This window comes from Lepidochelys kempii, chromosome 12 (genome assembly GCF_965140265.1).
Source record: "Lepidochelys kempii isolate rLepKem1 chromosome 12, rLepKem1.hap2, whole genome shotgun sequence".
NCBI lineage: Eukaryota > Metazoa > Chordata > Testudines > Cheloniidae > Lepidochelys > Lepidochelys kempii.
The window spans coordinates 4,368,879-4,383,299 of record NC_133267.1 but is presented as its reverse complement, the minus strand read 5'-3'; the positions used below and the strand labels follow the sequence as shown (position 1 = coordinate 4,383,299).

General features: G+C 47.2%; 1 protein-coding gene across 2 annotated transcripts in view; it reads left to right on the top strand.

The window, feature by feature from the left end:
* RANBP10 (RAN binding protein 10) overlaps nt 1-14,421 on the top strand; it is a 162,971-nt gene that overhangs the window by 123,463 nt on the left and 25,087 nt on the right. For both annotated transcript variants that reach the window (XM_073307234.1, XM_073307235.1), the window contains one exon: nt 9,211-9,233. In XM_073307234.1, coding sequence (XP_073163335.1) covers nt 9,211-9,233 — 23 coding nt within the window. The remainder of the gene's footprint in view (nt 1-9,210; nt 9,234-14,421) is intronic.

The following is a 14,421-nucleotide window of genomic DNA, read 5'->3' as shown; positions in this document are numbered from 1 at the left end:
TAAGTCAATACCACTGCCCTCACTTGCTCAGACCAGCATTTGGAGGGTTGAGTTGAATTTCACAGCAGTTCTGTCTTGTGCTCTGGAATTAATTTACCTCACTACTTCATTAAGTTGTGCCCCAAATTGCATGGCATCCAGGTGAGAGAGTGGTGATGCTCCATTTTTTGTGCATTCCAGAAGGAATCTGCAGAAAACATAAGCTTTTGTGCAGTGAAGAATATCAACAGAGCACTTTTCTGATAGCAGAAATCCTGTCATTTAGGTGTTACTAAAAATGACTATTAAAAAGTTCCTAATATTTAGATTTTCGGGAAGATGATAACACTTTGGCCATAAACATCTCTAAATTATATCCCATTGCACTTTTCTTCAGTCTAAATGGACGGGGAAAGAAATCAGTACATTCTTTTCAGTATCTGATCAAATAAACCACGAAGCAGTGACAAAGCAGCAGCATTTAAGTAACTCCTTTAAAATTATTTGTCAAAGGAAGAGTCCTGTTCATTGAACGTTCATTGTCTGAAGTCCTGTGGATGGACTCAGAGAGCAGATGTCTTCAGTGCCCTCTCCTATGTTGTACATATGTGTTTGAAAATTTATCTTTAGAAGAACAATTGTCTCTAATCTCACTCTCACCATGAGAAAAAGGAATTAGTTCGTTTACTCCTCTGTCAGGTGTTGTTTAAGAGACTTGGGGTGTGACATGGATCACTAATATACTGCATGTCTTTACACAGTACATACTTCCATAGGTTTTTGATGAATACCTGAGAAATGTTGAATCTAGCTAAAATAGTTTTCCAGTGCAAAAAAATATACAATACAGTTAAAAACTGTGTATTTGTCAATTTACATTCTCAGGCTGCAGTAGATTCCAGAATCCACATGTTCCCTACTGATCGCAACCCCTCTGGAATCCACCAGAAGAGCTCTTGTAAGCTTCAAAGCTGGTCTGTCTCACTGACAAAAGTTGGTCCAATAAAAGATATTACCTCCCCCGCCTGTTTAATGAAATTCTGCTCTCTCATAGCCACCACTTTATTTGATCGTTGGCTAAATGACACTTCCCCCAGTGTACTCACAACTTGACTTTTCATTAGGGCCTGCAGCCAGCCACACCGTAGCTAAATGTTTTATTAGCCTGTGTTGGAAGTGCTGGCTTTGTCGAGAGGGAGCAGCATCCCTGAAAGATAAACGACTGTGTCAGCACTGGTGAAAGGTGGTGGTATGCAGAGGCGGTGTGCTTTGTGCCTACCTGCCAGTGAACTCCCCTTCTGACCAGGAGAGAGTCTCTCTGCAGGCAAGGGGGATAGCTCAGTCTCCGCCCAGTTTAGTCCTTGGGATCTCTGCTGAGATTGTCACAGTGGCAGTTATGATATCAGAACTATTCACTTGGAGCTGCATGGACACATGCACATATTGTATCCAGACCACTGAACAGTTATCAGAGGTTAATGACTTGGCCAGTACTGCCGTGGCTTGGATTTGAATCACGGACTTACAGGAGAGACCCTTTGCATTCTCTTCCTAAGCTGTCCAGTCCTTGAGTCACCACCACCCTAAAACTGGCTTTGCAGCTATCTCCATGCACTTGAATTGCTCCAGGGGGGCAGAGTAGAGTTGCTTTTTATCCAGCTGAATAGTTAAGGATCTGTTATCCCTTTTTAATTTCTGTTAATGACCTTGTGTCTGGACTACAGCTGGGCTCTGTTTAAGCAGTTTGCTGGCTGTTTGACGCAATAAAACTGACTGACAGGTTCCCACCACCCTCCCACACGTGCACTAATCAGCACTGCAGCATGGTCCAGAGAGTTTTATTGAGATTATAAAATGGAATGCTGTTGAAATAGCATCTTTCATAGTTACACTTGGATTAGTATTTCCTTGTTCAGGATGTGGGGCATAATACCATTTTCTGTTGAGAAACCTGATCTGTGTCTTGTGTTGTAGAAGAATCTGAGCAGAGATCTGGCTACCTCTAGAGAAGAGTGGGTGTGATGCAACCCTGCTTCAAAGAGGAGAAGGGTCTCAGTTTAAGTGCAGTGACGGTAAATTTCCTCCTCTGTGCATACCTTGCTTCCTGGGGCTGTGGTTCCCTGCACTGCGAATGTGATGGCTGTGGGCGCACCAGTGGGAGAGCTGCAGCCCACCCACAGAAGATTGAAGGATGCCTGGTGCAGAGCTGGAATTGTAGCTAGGCTGCAGAACCCTTCCCTGCTGCCGTGGTGGCTAGGTCATCAGGTTAATTTCCTTTTGTTGTAAAGGTGGTAACAAGCTCTCAGCGAGCTGGCCAAACAAAATATGAAACTTAACCAAATGTGATGGAACCCCACAGAAAGCAGTTTGATTGGTGAAGGATATTTGAGTGGAGAGATGGGGTGAGAGCAATGCACAGAGGGGTAGGTGGGGAGACCAGACAAATGGCCAGGACAGGGAAATCCTTCTTTGAAAATTTCCCCCCATCTGTTTATTCCAGTGTGTTTAGAATATTGATCCATAATTTTGTTGGCTTGTGATGAGGTTGCCTACTGGAAAGTAGCTCCAAACTCTGTGGTAGGTGAATTAATCTCAAGGCACTATAAGCTGTTTAGCGGATCAGGATCCAAGACTTTCTCAGCCCATTTGATCACAAATCTGTGTTGCTTCAAATAGTGCACTTTTTAAAATTGCAGAGAAAGTGTGATCTGAATCAACAGTTCTGTGTTAAAAGGAGAGAGTGAGAATGAATTGTCTCCAGCACACGGAGTTTGACTATATGGGCAGGTAGTGCACTGCAAACTGGAGTGTAAATCTACCGTGCGTAAATGATCTATAGTACACTTTGCTCTACTCCTGTTACAAACTGGGGTGTATCAGTGCTCAAAGTGGACCTTTTAGTGCACTGTAGTAGGGTCCACGTGCTATGCACTAATGTTTTTCACTGCAGTGTGGAGCTTTTTTCACACCTGGGATCGAGAAGCAGCAGAATGTGTAAAACAATCAGTGCACGCTTCTTTCATCTGATCCCTAGGGAGCACCACAATTCCATGCCTGCGAAAGAGGCCTCAATGTAGTGTTTAGCATGTCAGGAATAATGAATAGTCTAAGCCTTGGAAGGCAGTGCTAGAAACCTCCTCCTTGCCACCTGTCTTTACGTCTGTCAATCTGGTCTGCCATCAGTCAGTGGAAAGGGTAGTGGTGATCCCTGTACTGGTCATGACCCCAATCCCTTGCAGATGCTGATCCACTCTTCTATACCTGCAGCTGGGCCTCTGTCATCTTAGCAGTGTGACTCTCTTCTCTGTAACACTCAAAGCCCTTGGGCCTTCTGATGCTAGTCCTACTCCAACGGTACGTCTACAGTATGAAATTATTTCAAAATTATTCTATTCTAATTTTATGAAGCTATTTTATACATTCGGTCTTCTGTGTCCCCACTAAAGCGCGTGAATTCAGCAGATTGCGTCCACAGTACCAAGGCTAGCATTGAATGTCGGAGCGGTGCACTCTGGGTAGCTATCCCACAGTTCCCTCAGTCCCCGCCACCCATTGCAATTCTGGGTTAAGCTCCCAGTACATGATGGGGCAAAAACATTCTCGCGGGTATTTCTGGGTGTGTGTTGTCAGAAAGCTACGGCAGACAATCGTTTCACACCTTTTTGGCGTGCAGACGACATACTGCTTTCAGTAGACGGTGCACCGCTGCTCTCCTGCTACGATGAATCCACCTCTCCAACTCAACTCTGCTCAGCCATCGTGAACCGAGCAGCACAGCTTCCGCCACCAACTCTGCTCTCCCGCTATTGCCGCGCTTCCGAGCTTCTCCATGTTGTCTGTCCTGGGCTCCCACCTCCGTGAAAGCCACAGAGGACAGCCATTTTCAGCTGTTGTTCGGCTACCGTGAACTGAACAGCACAGCTTCCACTGCCACTCTGCTCTCCTACATTTCGTGCCCTTTTTCCAGGATTACCCGTGCAGGCGCCATAGCCATGGAGCCTGATCAGATCTCCGCTGCTGTTTTGACCATTGTAAATACCTCGCGCATTATCCAGCAGTATGTGCAGTACCTGCAAAACCGGGCTAGGAAGCAACGACAGCGCGATTACTATAGTCATGAGGACATGGACACAGACGGCACGGCATGTGGCGATTGGGAGATCATGGTGCTATTGGGCCAGGTTCATGCCGTGGAACGCCGATTCTGGGCCCGGGAAACAAGCACAGACTGGTGGGACCGCATAGTATTGCAAGTACGGGATGATTCCCAATGGCTGAGAAACTTTCGTATGCGTAGGGCCACTTTCATGGAACTTTGTGACTGTCCCCTGCCCTGAAGCGCAAATACACCAAAATGAGAGCAGCCCTCACAGCTGAGAAGTGAGTGGCAATAGCCCTGTGGAAGCTTGCAACACCCGATGGCTACCGGTCAGTCGGGAATCAGTTTGGAGTGGGGAAATCTACTTTGGGGGCTGCTGTGCTGCAAGTAGCCAGTGCAGTCATTGACCAGCTGCTATCAAGGGTAGTGACTTTGGGAAATGTGCAGACCATTGTGGATGGCTTTAATGCGCTGGGGTTGCCTAATTGCGGCGGGGCGATAGACAGAACGCGTATCCCTATCTTGGCCCCGGAACACCGGGGTGGCCAGTACATAAACCACAAGGGGTACTTTTCCATGGTGCTGCAAGCACTGGTGGATCACAAGAGACATTTCACCGATGTCAGCGTGGGATGGCCAGGAAAGCTGTATGACGATTGCATCTTGAGGAACTGTGGTCTGTTTGAACAGCTGCAGGAAGGAACTTATTTCCCATACCAGAAAATTACTGTTGCGGATATTGAAATGCCTATAGTTATCCTCAGGGACCCAGCCTACCCCTTAATTCCATGGCTCATGAAGCCATACACAGGTACCCTGGACAGCAGTAAGGAGCAGTTCAACCTTAGGCTGAGCAAGTGCAGAATGGTGGTAGAATGTGCGTTTGGACGTTTGAAAGCGCGCTGGTGCAGTTTACTGACTTGGTTAGATCTCAGCACAACCAATATTCCAATTGTAATTGCTGCTTGTTGTGTGCTCCACAATATCTGTGAGAGTAAGGGGGAGATGTTTGTGGCGGGTTGGGAGGTTGAGGCAACTCGCCTGCTGGCCAGTTTCGCACAGCCAGACAACAGGGCGAAGAGCACAGCAGGGCCCGCTGCATATCAGAGAAACTTTGAGAGCCAGTTTCATGACTGGCCAGGGTACGGTGTGAGAGTTGTGTTTGTTTCTCTTAAAGTTACCCACCCCATATATATATAAGAATGGTTTTTAAACAATTGTGACTTTATTTCCTTTCATATATATATGAATGCACAAAACATTGAGAGAAATCAGAAGCTAGACGGGGTAAGGAGGGTATTGGGTTAGGGGTGTGGAGGAGGAGGGAAGGACAAGTCCAGAAACCCAATCAAAATTTAGGATATGCCAGCTTTCTGCTGCTTGTGCAATCCTCTGGGGTTGACTGTGTGGGTCCCAGTAGCCTCCCTCGCCCCCCCCCTCGTGTTCTTGGGTGCATGGGTGAGGAGGCTATGGAACTTGGGGACGAGGGAGAGCAGTTATTCAGGAGCTGCAGCAGCAGTCGGTGGTCTTGCTGCCTTTTCCTGCATTAGATCCACCATACAGCGGAGCATGTCAGTTTGCTCCCCCATGAGCTTGACCATAGCATCCTGCCTGCTCTCATCACGCACGTCCCTCCTCTCTTCGTATTCATGTAACGCTTTACGCGACTCCGCAATTGTTCGCCTCCACACATACAACTGAGCCCTATCAGTGCGGGAGGACTGCATGAGCTCAGCAAACCTGTCGTCCCGAGTTTGTTTTTTCCACCTTCTAATCTAGACCAGCCTCTGGGATGGAGTAGATAGGGGCCGCATTGAAACATTTGCACCTGCTGCGGGAGGAGAAAAAGTGAGGGTAGTATTTTAAAAGATGTATTTTAGAGAACAAAGAGGACACTTTCTCAGTGAAACAGGCAATTCATAGTACACAGCATGTGCTCTTTCTGTACAAGGTCTCATTTTGCCTCTTATACTGAAGTGCCTGCTGCTCTGGTGTGAGTAAGCCATCACATGCAGCCAGGCAACAGAATTCAGCTTGCAGGCAGCCTGCAGGCTCTCTGGGAATGATAGCTTCACACAACACCCTCCTCTCCTCATCCATCCATCTCCCTCCCCGCCCCCCCCCCCCAAAACCGCAGGGCTCTGATGAGGCTCTGAGCAGGGATGAGCCCTTTAAACTAAATGTGAATAGCCCAGCGCGGCTGGGTTTCCACCCACCCCCCACTGCATGGCTCTGATCAAGCTCTCACTCACCAGTAGTGCCTTCTCCAGGGTCATGGTCCGGGAGCATGCTTTGGGAGTAGGGGGAGGCTATTGGCTCCAACTTTAAGAATAATTCCTGGCTAGGGGGGAAAACAGATTCCCCACTTGCCTCCTATGCAGTCTCCTCCTCCAAAAACTCATCCTCCTCGCTCCATGCTACTCCCTCCTTGCAGGTGTCCACAAACAGTGGTGGGGTAGTGGTGTTGTCACCCCCTCATAATTGCATGCAGCTCACCGTAGAAGCGGCATGTATGGGGCTGTGACCCAGAGTGCCCGTTTGCCTCCCTGGCTTTTTGGTACGCTTGCCTGAGCGCCTTGATTTTTGTACAACACTGTTCTGTGTCCCTGGAGTAGCCTCTTTCCGTCATAGCCCTGGAGACTTTAGCGTACGTATTTGTGTTTCTTTTTTTGGAACATCATTCTGCCGTAACAGATTCGTCTCCCCAACATGCAGTGAGATCCAGTACCTCCCGTTCGGACCATGCTGGAGCTCATCTGCGAATCCGGGACTGCACAGTCACCTGTGATGGTGGACTCTGCGTGGTCGCCTGTGCTGGTGTACTGTGCTGATGGCGTCATCTGTGCTAATGATGACCAAACAGGAAATTCAAAAGTTCCCAGGGCTTTTACTGCATGCCTGGCTAGTGCATTGGACTTCAGAGTGTTCTCCAGAGCGGTCACAAGGGAGTATTCTGGGGTAGCTCCCGGAGGCCAATATTACCTGTAACCCAGAACTGCGATCTCGATTTTAGTGTGACTCCACTTGCCGAGGGGGAGTACAGAAATCAGGGTAAAGAGCCCTTTAAATCGAAGAGACTGTTTTGGTCGTGTGGACAGAACCAGTTTTATTTTGAGGAAACTCGGCTAATTCCGAAATAACCGCGTACTGTAGACCAGGCCCAAGTCTGAGATGCAGTCTAGCACTTGGTATTGCAGCCAAGGTGGCTGGGGTTGCTCCTGTGAGGAGTGAAGGAGCTCTGTGGGTGCTGGTGGAGTGGCAATGCAGAGAGGCATACACGCTCCTTCTCGAGAGTTTGGGGCCAGAGAGCCTAGGAGATAGACGGGGGGGTATCCGGCAATGAATAGTCTTGTGAGGGGTGGTTTTACTCCTGGAGTTTTGTTAGTGGTGATTGGGGAAGAGTGTCCATGCATTTTGTCACTGCCCAACATGCTCCATGTGGAGGCAAGCAGTTAGGTGGAAACCAGCCCTTCTCCCAGGGGCTGTTGGTGTCCTTCAAGTCTAAGTACTGGCACGTGTTCATGGAGAGAGAGAGAGGACTTGAGTTGCTGCTGTATGTAAATAGTCTGTGTCTTCTGTTGGAGCCTGGAAGTAGCTAATATGCAGAGCAGATGCCTCATGGTCACCAGTCAGCACCGCTGTGCGCTCTACTCTGGGAGAAGTGGTCACCCTGTCAGCCCTCCTGCTTCTGGAAACACCTTTTACATGTTCTGCTCCCCACATAGCTTGACTTGGTGACTTGGAGCTTTTGGTACTGTTCAGAACCTGTGGCTGAATAATCTTTTCATCCCTGCTTTAGCAAATATAAGAAACCTTTGTTTATAGGTAATTTTTGCCTCTTTTCTGACTTGTCAGGTTGAAATTAAGAGAGAACCCATAAATCTTTTCACTTCTGTTATATTTGCAAATATCAGATTTGAAGTAGAGAGGTTATTTTACCTCTGTATTTGACACTGGTGCGACTGCTGCTGGAATCCTGTGTCCAGTTCTGTTGTCCGCAATTCAAGAAGGATGGTGATATATTGGAGGGGGTTCAGAGAAGAGCCATGAGAATGATTAAAGGATTAGCAAACCTGCCTTATAGTGATAGACATAAGGAGCTCAATCTATTTAGTTTAACAAAGAGAAGGTTAAGGGGTGACTTGATCACAATCTGTAGGTACCTACTTGGGTAACAATAATGGGCTCTTCAGTCTAGCAGAGAAAAGTCTAACACTATTCAGTGGCTAGTAGTTGAAGCTAGACAAATTCAGACTGGAAATAAGATGTACACTTTTAACAGGTGAGAGTAATTAACCATTGGAACAGCTTACTTAGGGTTGTGGTGGAGTCTCCATCAGTGACAATTTTTAAATCAAGATGGATGTTTTTCTAAAAGATCTGCTCTGGGAATTATGTTGGGGCAGGTCTCTGACCTGTGTTATATAGGAGGTAAGACTAGATAATCATGGTCCCTTCTGGCCTTGGAATCTATGAATGTGGAGGAGGAAGCTGAGCACTACCGTTATCTCCATTGCTGCATATCTGAGAAACTGCTTCTGACTGCAGCCCTGCCTTAGTGCAAGGCCCAGCAATTCCCCTGGGAATTGTACAGGGTGTTTAATGCTCAACTCCACAGCTCTGGCTGGAAAGGAGGGGTAGCCTCAGGCCAGACCACAGCAATATTAAAGCACCACAGCTTCCAAATCAAAAATTTGTCTTGAACTGAAGCTTTATCCAGTGGCTTCTTAGTGGAGTCCTGCAGTGATGTGAGGGAGAAGCAAAGGAAAAGGGGGCTGCTTTTGTGAAGCTTAATGCACTAAAACTGATGGAAAAGAGAGTCTGAGAACACTCAGACTCTGATCTGAATCTTTGCCAAACCACAGGGTCCAGATAGAGGGAGAAGGGGAGACTCTGTTAAATAAATGATGAAGTGAGCTGTAGCTCACGAAAGCTTATGCTCAAATAAATTTGTTAGTTTCTAAGGTGTCACAAGTTCTCCTTTTCTTTTTGTTAAATAACAGGTCGCTAAGTCCAGGGCCAGAGCTGAGATTTACTGAAATGTAGTAACGTTTTGTAGCATGTTAAGTCTGTAGGCGCATGTGGGGAAAAATCCTTTGTCTTTTTAATTCTAATATTTTTTCCCCCCACAGGTATAGCCTTTACAGACCTCCCTGTAAGTACAACTATTTTCAGTATTTTAACTAGGGTTGCAAGTGAAAGGGAGGGGGACAGTAACTGGGATGTGTGATGTCTTCTGTTTAATGACACGTTAAAGGGGTAGCACATATTCCTGAATGATATATGTTTCCCGTCTGCCTCTGTTGCATTGGGATGAGGGTGCTCCCTTTTATGGGACTGCACAGTCTCATCACCAGATGTGTGGTCGTTCACAAGATCCTCATTAAGAATAGTTACCTCTCCTGGAACTGCAGCATGAATTCCTACTTTATTACACCTTAAATGGCTGTCTCCTAAGAGCAGCCTTGTCTGCAGGGAGCACTATGTAGTGTTCACTTGAGACTCAGCGTATGATAATGCGCTTTAGCATCTCAAACCTTGTTAACAGAAAGCACACTTGCTTGTTTGGTGTTACTGCTTCTAAACTCCCCTTGCTCCCATCTGAATACTGCAGCAAAGGGTCTTTCCCTTTCCAAGGTAGCGATTAGAGATTGAGAATACAGACTAACACGGCTGTTACTCTGAAACCTGTCAGAAATGCTCAATTGTTCCTTCGTTTTTAGGTCCCCTTATCCGCCATCACCTATGTACTCATTACAGCTCCGCTAGCTGTTGGCAAGTCCTGCACACACCCTCTGTAACCAGCCATAGGGAATGCTACTGCGAAGATGTGCTGAGCTCCGCTCTCTAGGGTTTGATAGTCACTTCTTGGCTCTGCCAGCCTGAAATGTGTCAAGCTGCTCTCAAATCAGGAGCTTCCACATGGCGTTGCACTTAACTGCACCAGAGACAGTGAAAAGTAGTTGTGAGATTATAAGAAGATGGCTGTCTCAATGATTGACAAGGAGTCCAAACTTTGTGGGCATCCTACATGAGCCAAAATTTTCTGCTTGCTCGTTGAATATGCTGTTCGTCTATAATGCTTCAAACATGCAGGTCAGGAAGGAATTTTCCTTCATGCGTGGGTAGGGCCAGTGGGTTGTATTCCACTCTATCCTGAGATTGCAGGGAGTGTGGCTGGACTTCGGGCATTCTCCATGTGCAGCAATAATAAGGTTAAATACTCCCCCTGCAGTCCTCAATAGATGTGCAGTTATATAGATAGGTTTCAGAGTAGCAGCCGTGTTAGTCTGTATTCGCAAAAAGAAAAGGAGTACTTGTGGCACTTTAGAGACTAACCAATTTATTTGAGCATAAGCTTTTGTGAGCTACAGCTCACTTCATCGGATGCATTCAATGGAAAATACAGTGAGGAGATTTATATACACACAGAACATGAAAAAATCGGTATCATACACACTGTAAGGAGAGTGATCACTTAAGATGAGCTATTACCAGCAGGAGAGCGGGGGGGGGAGAAAACATTTTGTAGTGATAATCAAGGTGGGCCATTTCCAGCAGTTAACAGGAACAGCCGAGGAGCAGTGGGAGGGTGGGGGAAGTAAACATGGGGAAATAGTTTTACTTTGTGTAATGAAACAAATTGACAGAGCCAGAAGAGTACCCAGAAGTCACCTACTACAGGACAGGCCCAACAAAGATAATAACAGAACGCCACTAGCCATCACCTTCAGCCCCCAACTAAAACCTCTCCAACGCATCATCAAGGATCTACAACCTATCCTGAAGGACGACCCATAAGTCTCACAAATCTTGGGAGACAGGCCAGTCCTTGCTTACAGACAGCCCCCCCAACCTGAAGCAAATACTCACCAGCAACCAAACTCCACACAACAGAACCACTAACCCAGGAACCTATCCTTGCAACAAAGCCCATTGCCAACTGTGTCCACATATCTATTCAGGGGACACCATCATAGGGCTTAATCACACAGCCACACTATCAGAGGCTCGTTCACCTGCACATTTACCAATGTGATATATGCCATCCTGTGCCAGCAATGCCCCTCTGCCATTTACATTGGTCAAACTGGACAGTCTCTGCGTAAAAGAATAAATGGACACAAATCAGATGTCAAGAATTATAACATTCATAAACCAGTCGGAGAACACTTCAATCTCTCTGGTCACTCGATTTCAGACCTAAAGGTCGCAATATTAGAACAAAAAGACTTCAAAAACAGTTTCCAACGAGAGACTGCTGAATTGGAATTAATTTGCAAACTGGATACAATTAACTTAGGCTTGAATAGAAACTGGGAGTGGATGTGTCATTACACAAAGTAAAACTATTTCCCCCACCCCCACTGTTCCTCGGAGGTTCCTGTTAACTGCTGGAAATGGCCCACCTTGATTATCACTACAAAAGGTCCCCCATTCCTCCTCTTCCCCCCCCCCCCGCTCTCCTGCAGGTAATAGCTCATCTTAAGTGATCACTCTCCTTCCAGTGTGCATGAGACCCATTTTTTCATGTTCTGTGTGTATATAAATCTCCCCACTGTATTTTCCACTGAATGCATCCGATGAAGTGAGCTGTAGCTCACGAAAGCTTATGCTCAAATAAATTGTTTAGTCTCTAAGGTGTCACTAGTACTCCTTTTATAGATTAACGCCCGTGTTCAGCAAGGTGCAGCCTCGGTTCTGAGAGCTGCCTTTCAGTTTAGGCTCACAACTCTTAGGGTGTCAGCTGAACAAGTCCTGTGGTGACACTCCAGAGTGTTCAGTACAATGTATGCAATAATGGCTAACAGTGAGGGTATTTCCTGGCCATTATTGCTCTTATAGGTCTAACAGAACATTTCCCTCTAGTCTTTTTGCCCTGGCACCCAGATCTCTGTGGTGCTGCTCATGTGATGTTTTGTGTAGAGCATCGGTCTCTTCCAGGAAGCTAGTGCACAGGACAGGACTCAGTGGGAAAGCAGGACTTCGTTGTGAGCACTGTTAGGGTTTGGCCTTGTGGATCTCACACCGTTGAGTACAAACAAGACTGGAAATGCTGCAGACAGCCAGTGTCGCTTTCTTCAATGTGTGAATGCACTGGCTCTTCCCACAGCCTCATACCGCCAGTGCACCGAAGGCATGTCAGCCCCAGCGTGCCACGCTGTATACTAGTGATATCTTCCCCTCTGCCTGGGCCTGTCCCCGCTCTTCAACAAAGCGCGGAATGAAGGAATGCAGCGGTCCATGCTCCCTCGCCATAGGGGTGCTGAGCATGTTACCAGAGACCCCAGTTCCTGCCTGGTAACTAGAGCAGAAGTGATTCTCACGCCCCCTCGAAAGCCCATTTGGCAATGAAGTGTACCCGTCCAGTTATGGAGCTGGCAAGGGGCAGAGAAATGCTGCAGAGCCCAAGACTTTGTATCAGCACTTCCTCAGGAGAGGCAAAGGAAAATGGGTTTCTCTGTCAGGGACTGACAGCAGGCAGGTCTTTCCCATCCAGGTCCTTCCTCCTTCGCAGCCACAGACACCCGTGATGGCAGCAGGCTGCTGCTTGCAATTTGCTGTCTGGATGTTGTTTTATATCTGCTGACTGGTAGCTTGCCCGGACCTTCGACCTCACAGTCCCTGTGCTGCCAGCCTCATCCCCTGTCCTCCCTTTCCCATCCCGATTCATGCCCCACAAAGTCTCTTCTTCCTTCCTTCCTTCCTTCCTTCTCTCCCTCCCCCCACTCCGTTGCTCCTGTTTACTCACCACCTCCTGTTGTCCCCTTCCCCTAGCTCTCCCCAGAGTCAAACAAACAGAGATAACAGGCTGTCTGGCCTCTCTGCTGCTGCTTGATACCTTTTCCCACTCATTGCCTGGGTCTCTTTAGGGGCATAGACCACATCTTCCTCTGTTTCTTAAAGCAGTGTCCCGGAGGTTTGGTCTCTGATCCTGACTGGTGCCCTTGGGTTGCACAGCAACATTAGGACTGATCAAGACACTCTTTAGGAATGATAGTAGACCTCAGATATCATAGTGCTTAGCATCAATACAGCTTCCAAGTGCTTTAGACCTTAGGTAATGTTTATGCATTAATATAGCAAGGAAGACGCATTCAGATTAGTTGAAACACAACGTGCATTCATTGTAAGGTACAGCAAAGAGAACATAAAGTATAAAAGATGTTAAATATTAACTGCATTCTTCACATCCTTCACCAGGGCTGTGAAAACTCTGTTCTAGAAGTTTTGCTGTAAAAGGGAATGAAAATAATGAAGATCTTCAGAAATCTTAACTGAGTGAGCCTTGTAGGATCCAAGGGCCTTGGACCCTAATAGGGCTTGTCCTGTTCCCTTGAAATGGGATTTCTCTTTTGACCACACACATGGTGGTCTGATATTTCTCTTGGACACTGGGTGTGAAGGTTTCCCCCTCCATTTGTGGCCTATTCTGCTTGAAGCAAATTTTCTAGAGAACACCAACAAGACAGGCAATAAGCAGCACTTCCTTGACCAGTTGTAGGGAAGTTGTGGGGGCTGAATTCACAAGTGGGGTGACTCTGACTTCAGTGAGCTTACACCAGAAATTTAAGTTGGTCCTTCAGCCCATTACCTGTCGGGGAACAGTTTCCTTACAGAGAGTTCAAAACCAATTTCTTTTCTTTTACTGTAAGGGTGGGCAACCTTTTATGTATCAGGAGCCACTGACGCACCAAAAAAAATCAATGGCGGGCCACACACCTGTTCAACTCACCTGCTCAGGGGGGCGCAGAGGCTTGGGGCTTCCCCTCCAGTGGGGTGAGCCGGTGCTCAAGGCTCCAGCCCCACGGAGGTGGCACCAAGACTCAGGGCTTCCCCCCCTGCGGTGCAGGGAGCCAGTGCTCGCGGCTCCAGCCCTGCTGTGAGGCATTGAGGCTCAGGGCTTAGAATATCAGGGTTGGAAGGGACCCCTGAAGGTCATCTAGTCCAACCCCCTGCTCGAAGCAGGACCAATTCCCAGTTAAATCATCCCAGCCAGGGCTTTGTCAAGCCTGACCTTAAAAACCTCTAAGGAAGGAGATTCTACCACCTCCCTAGGTAACGCATTCCAGTGTTTCACCACCCTCCTAGTGAAAAAGTTTTTCCTAATATCCAATCTAAACCTCCCCCACTGCAACTTGAGACCATTACTCCTCGTTCTGTCATCTGCTACCATTGAGAACAGCCTAGAGCCATCCTCTTTGGAACCCCCTTTCAGGTAGTTGAAAGCAGCTATCAAATCCCCCCTCATTCTTCTCTTCTGCAGGCTAAACAATCCCAGCTCCCTCAGCCTCTCCTCATAACTCATGTGTTCTAGACCCCTAATCATTTTTGTTGCCCTT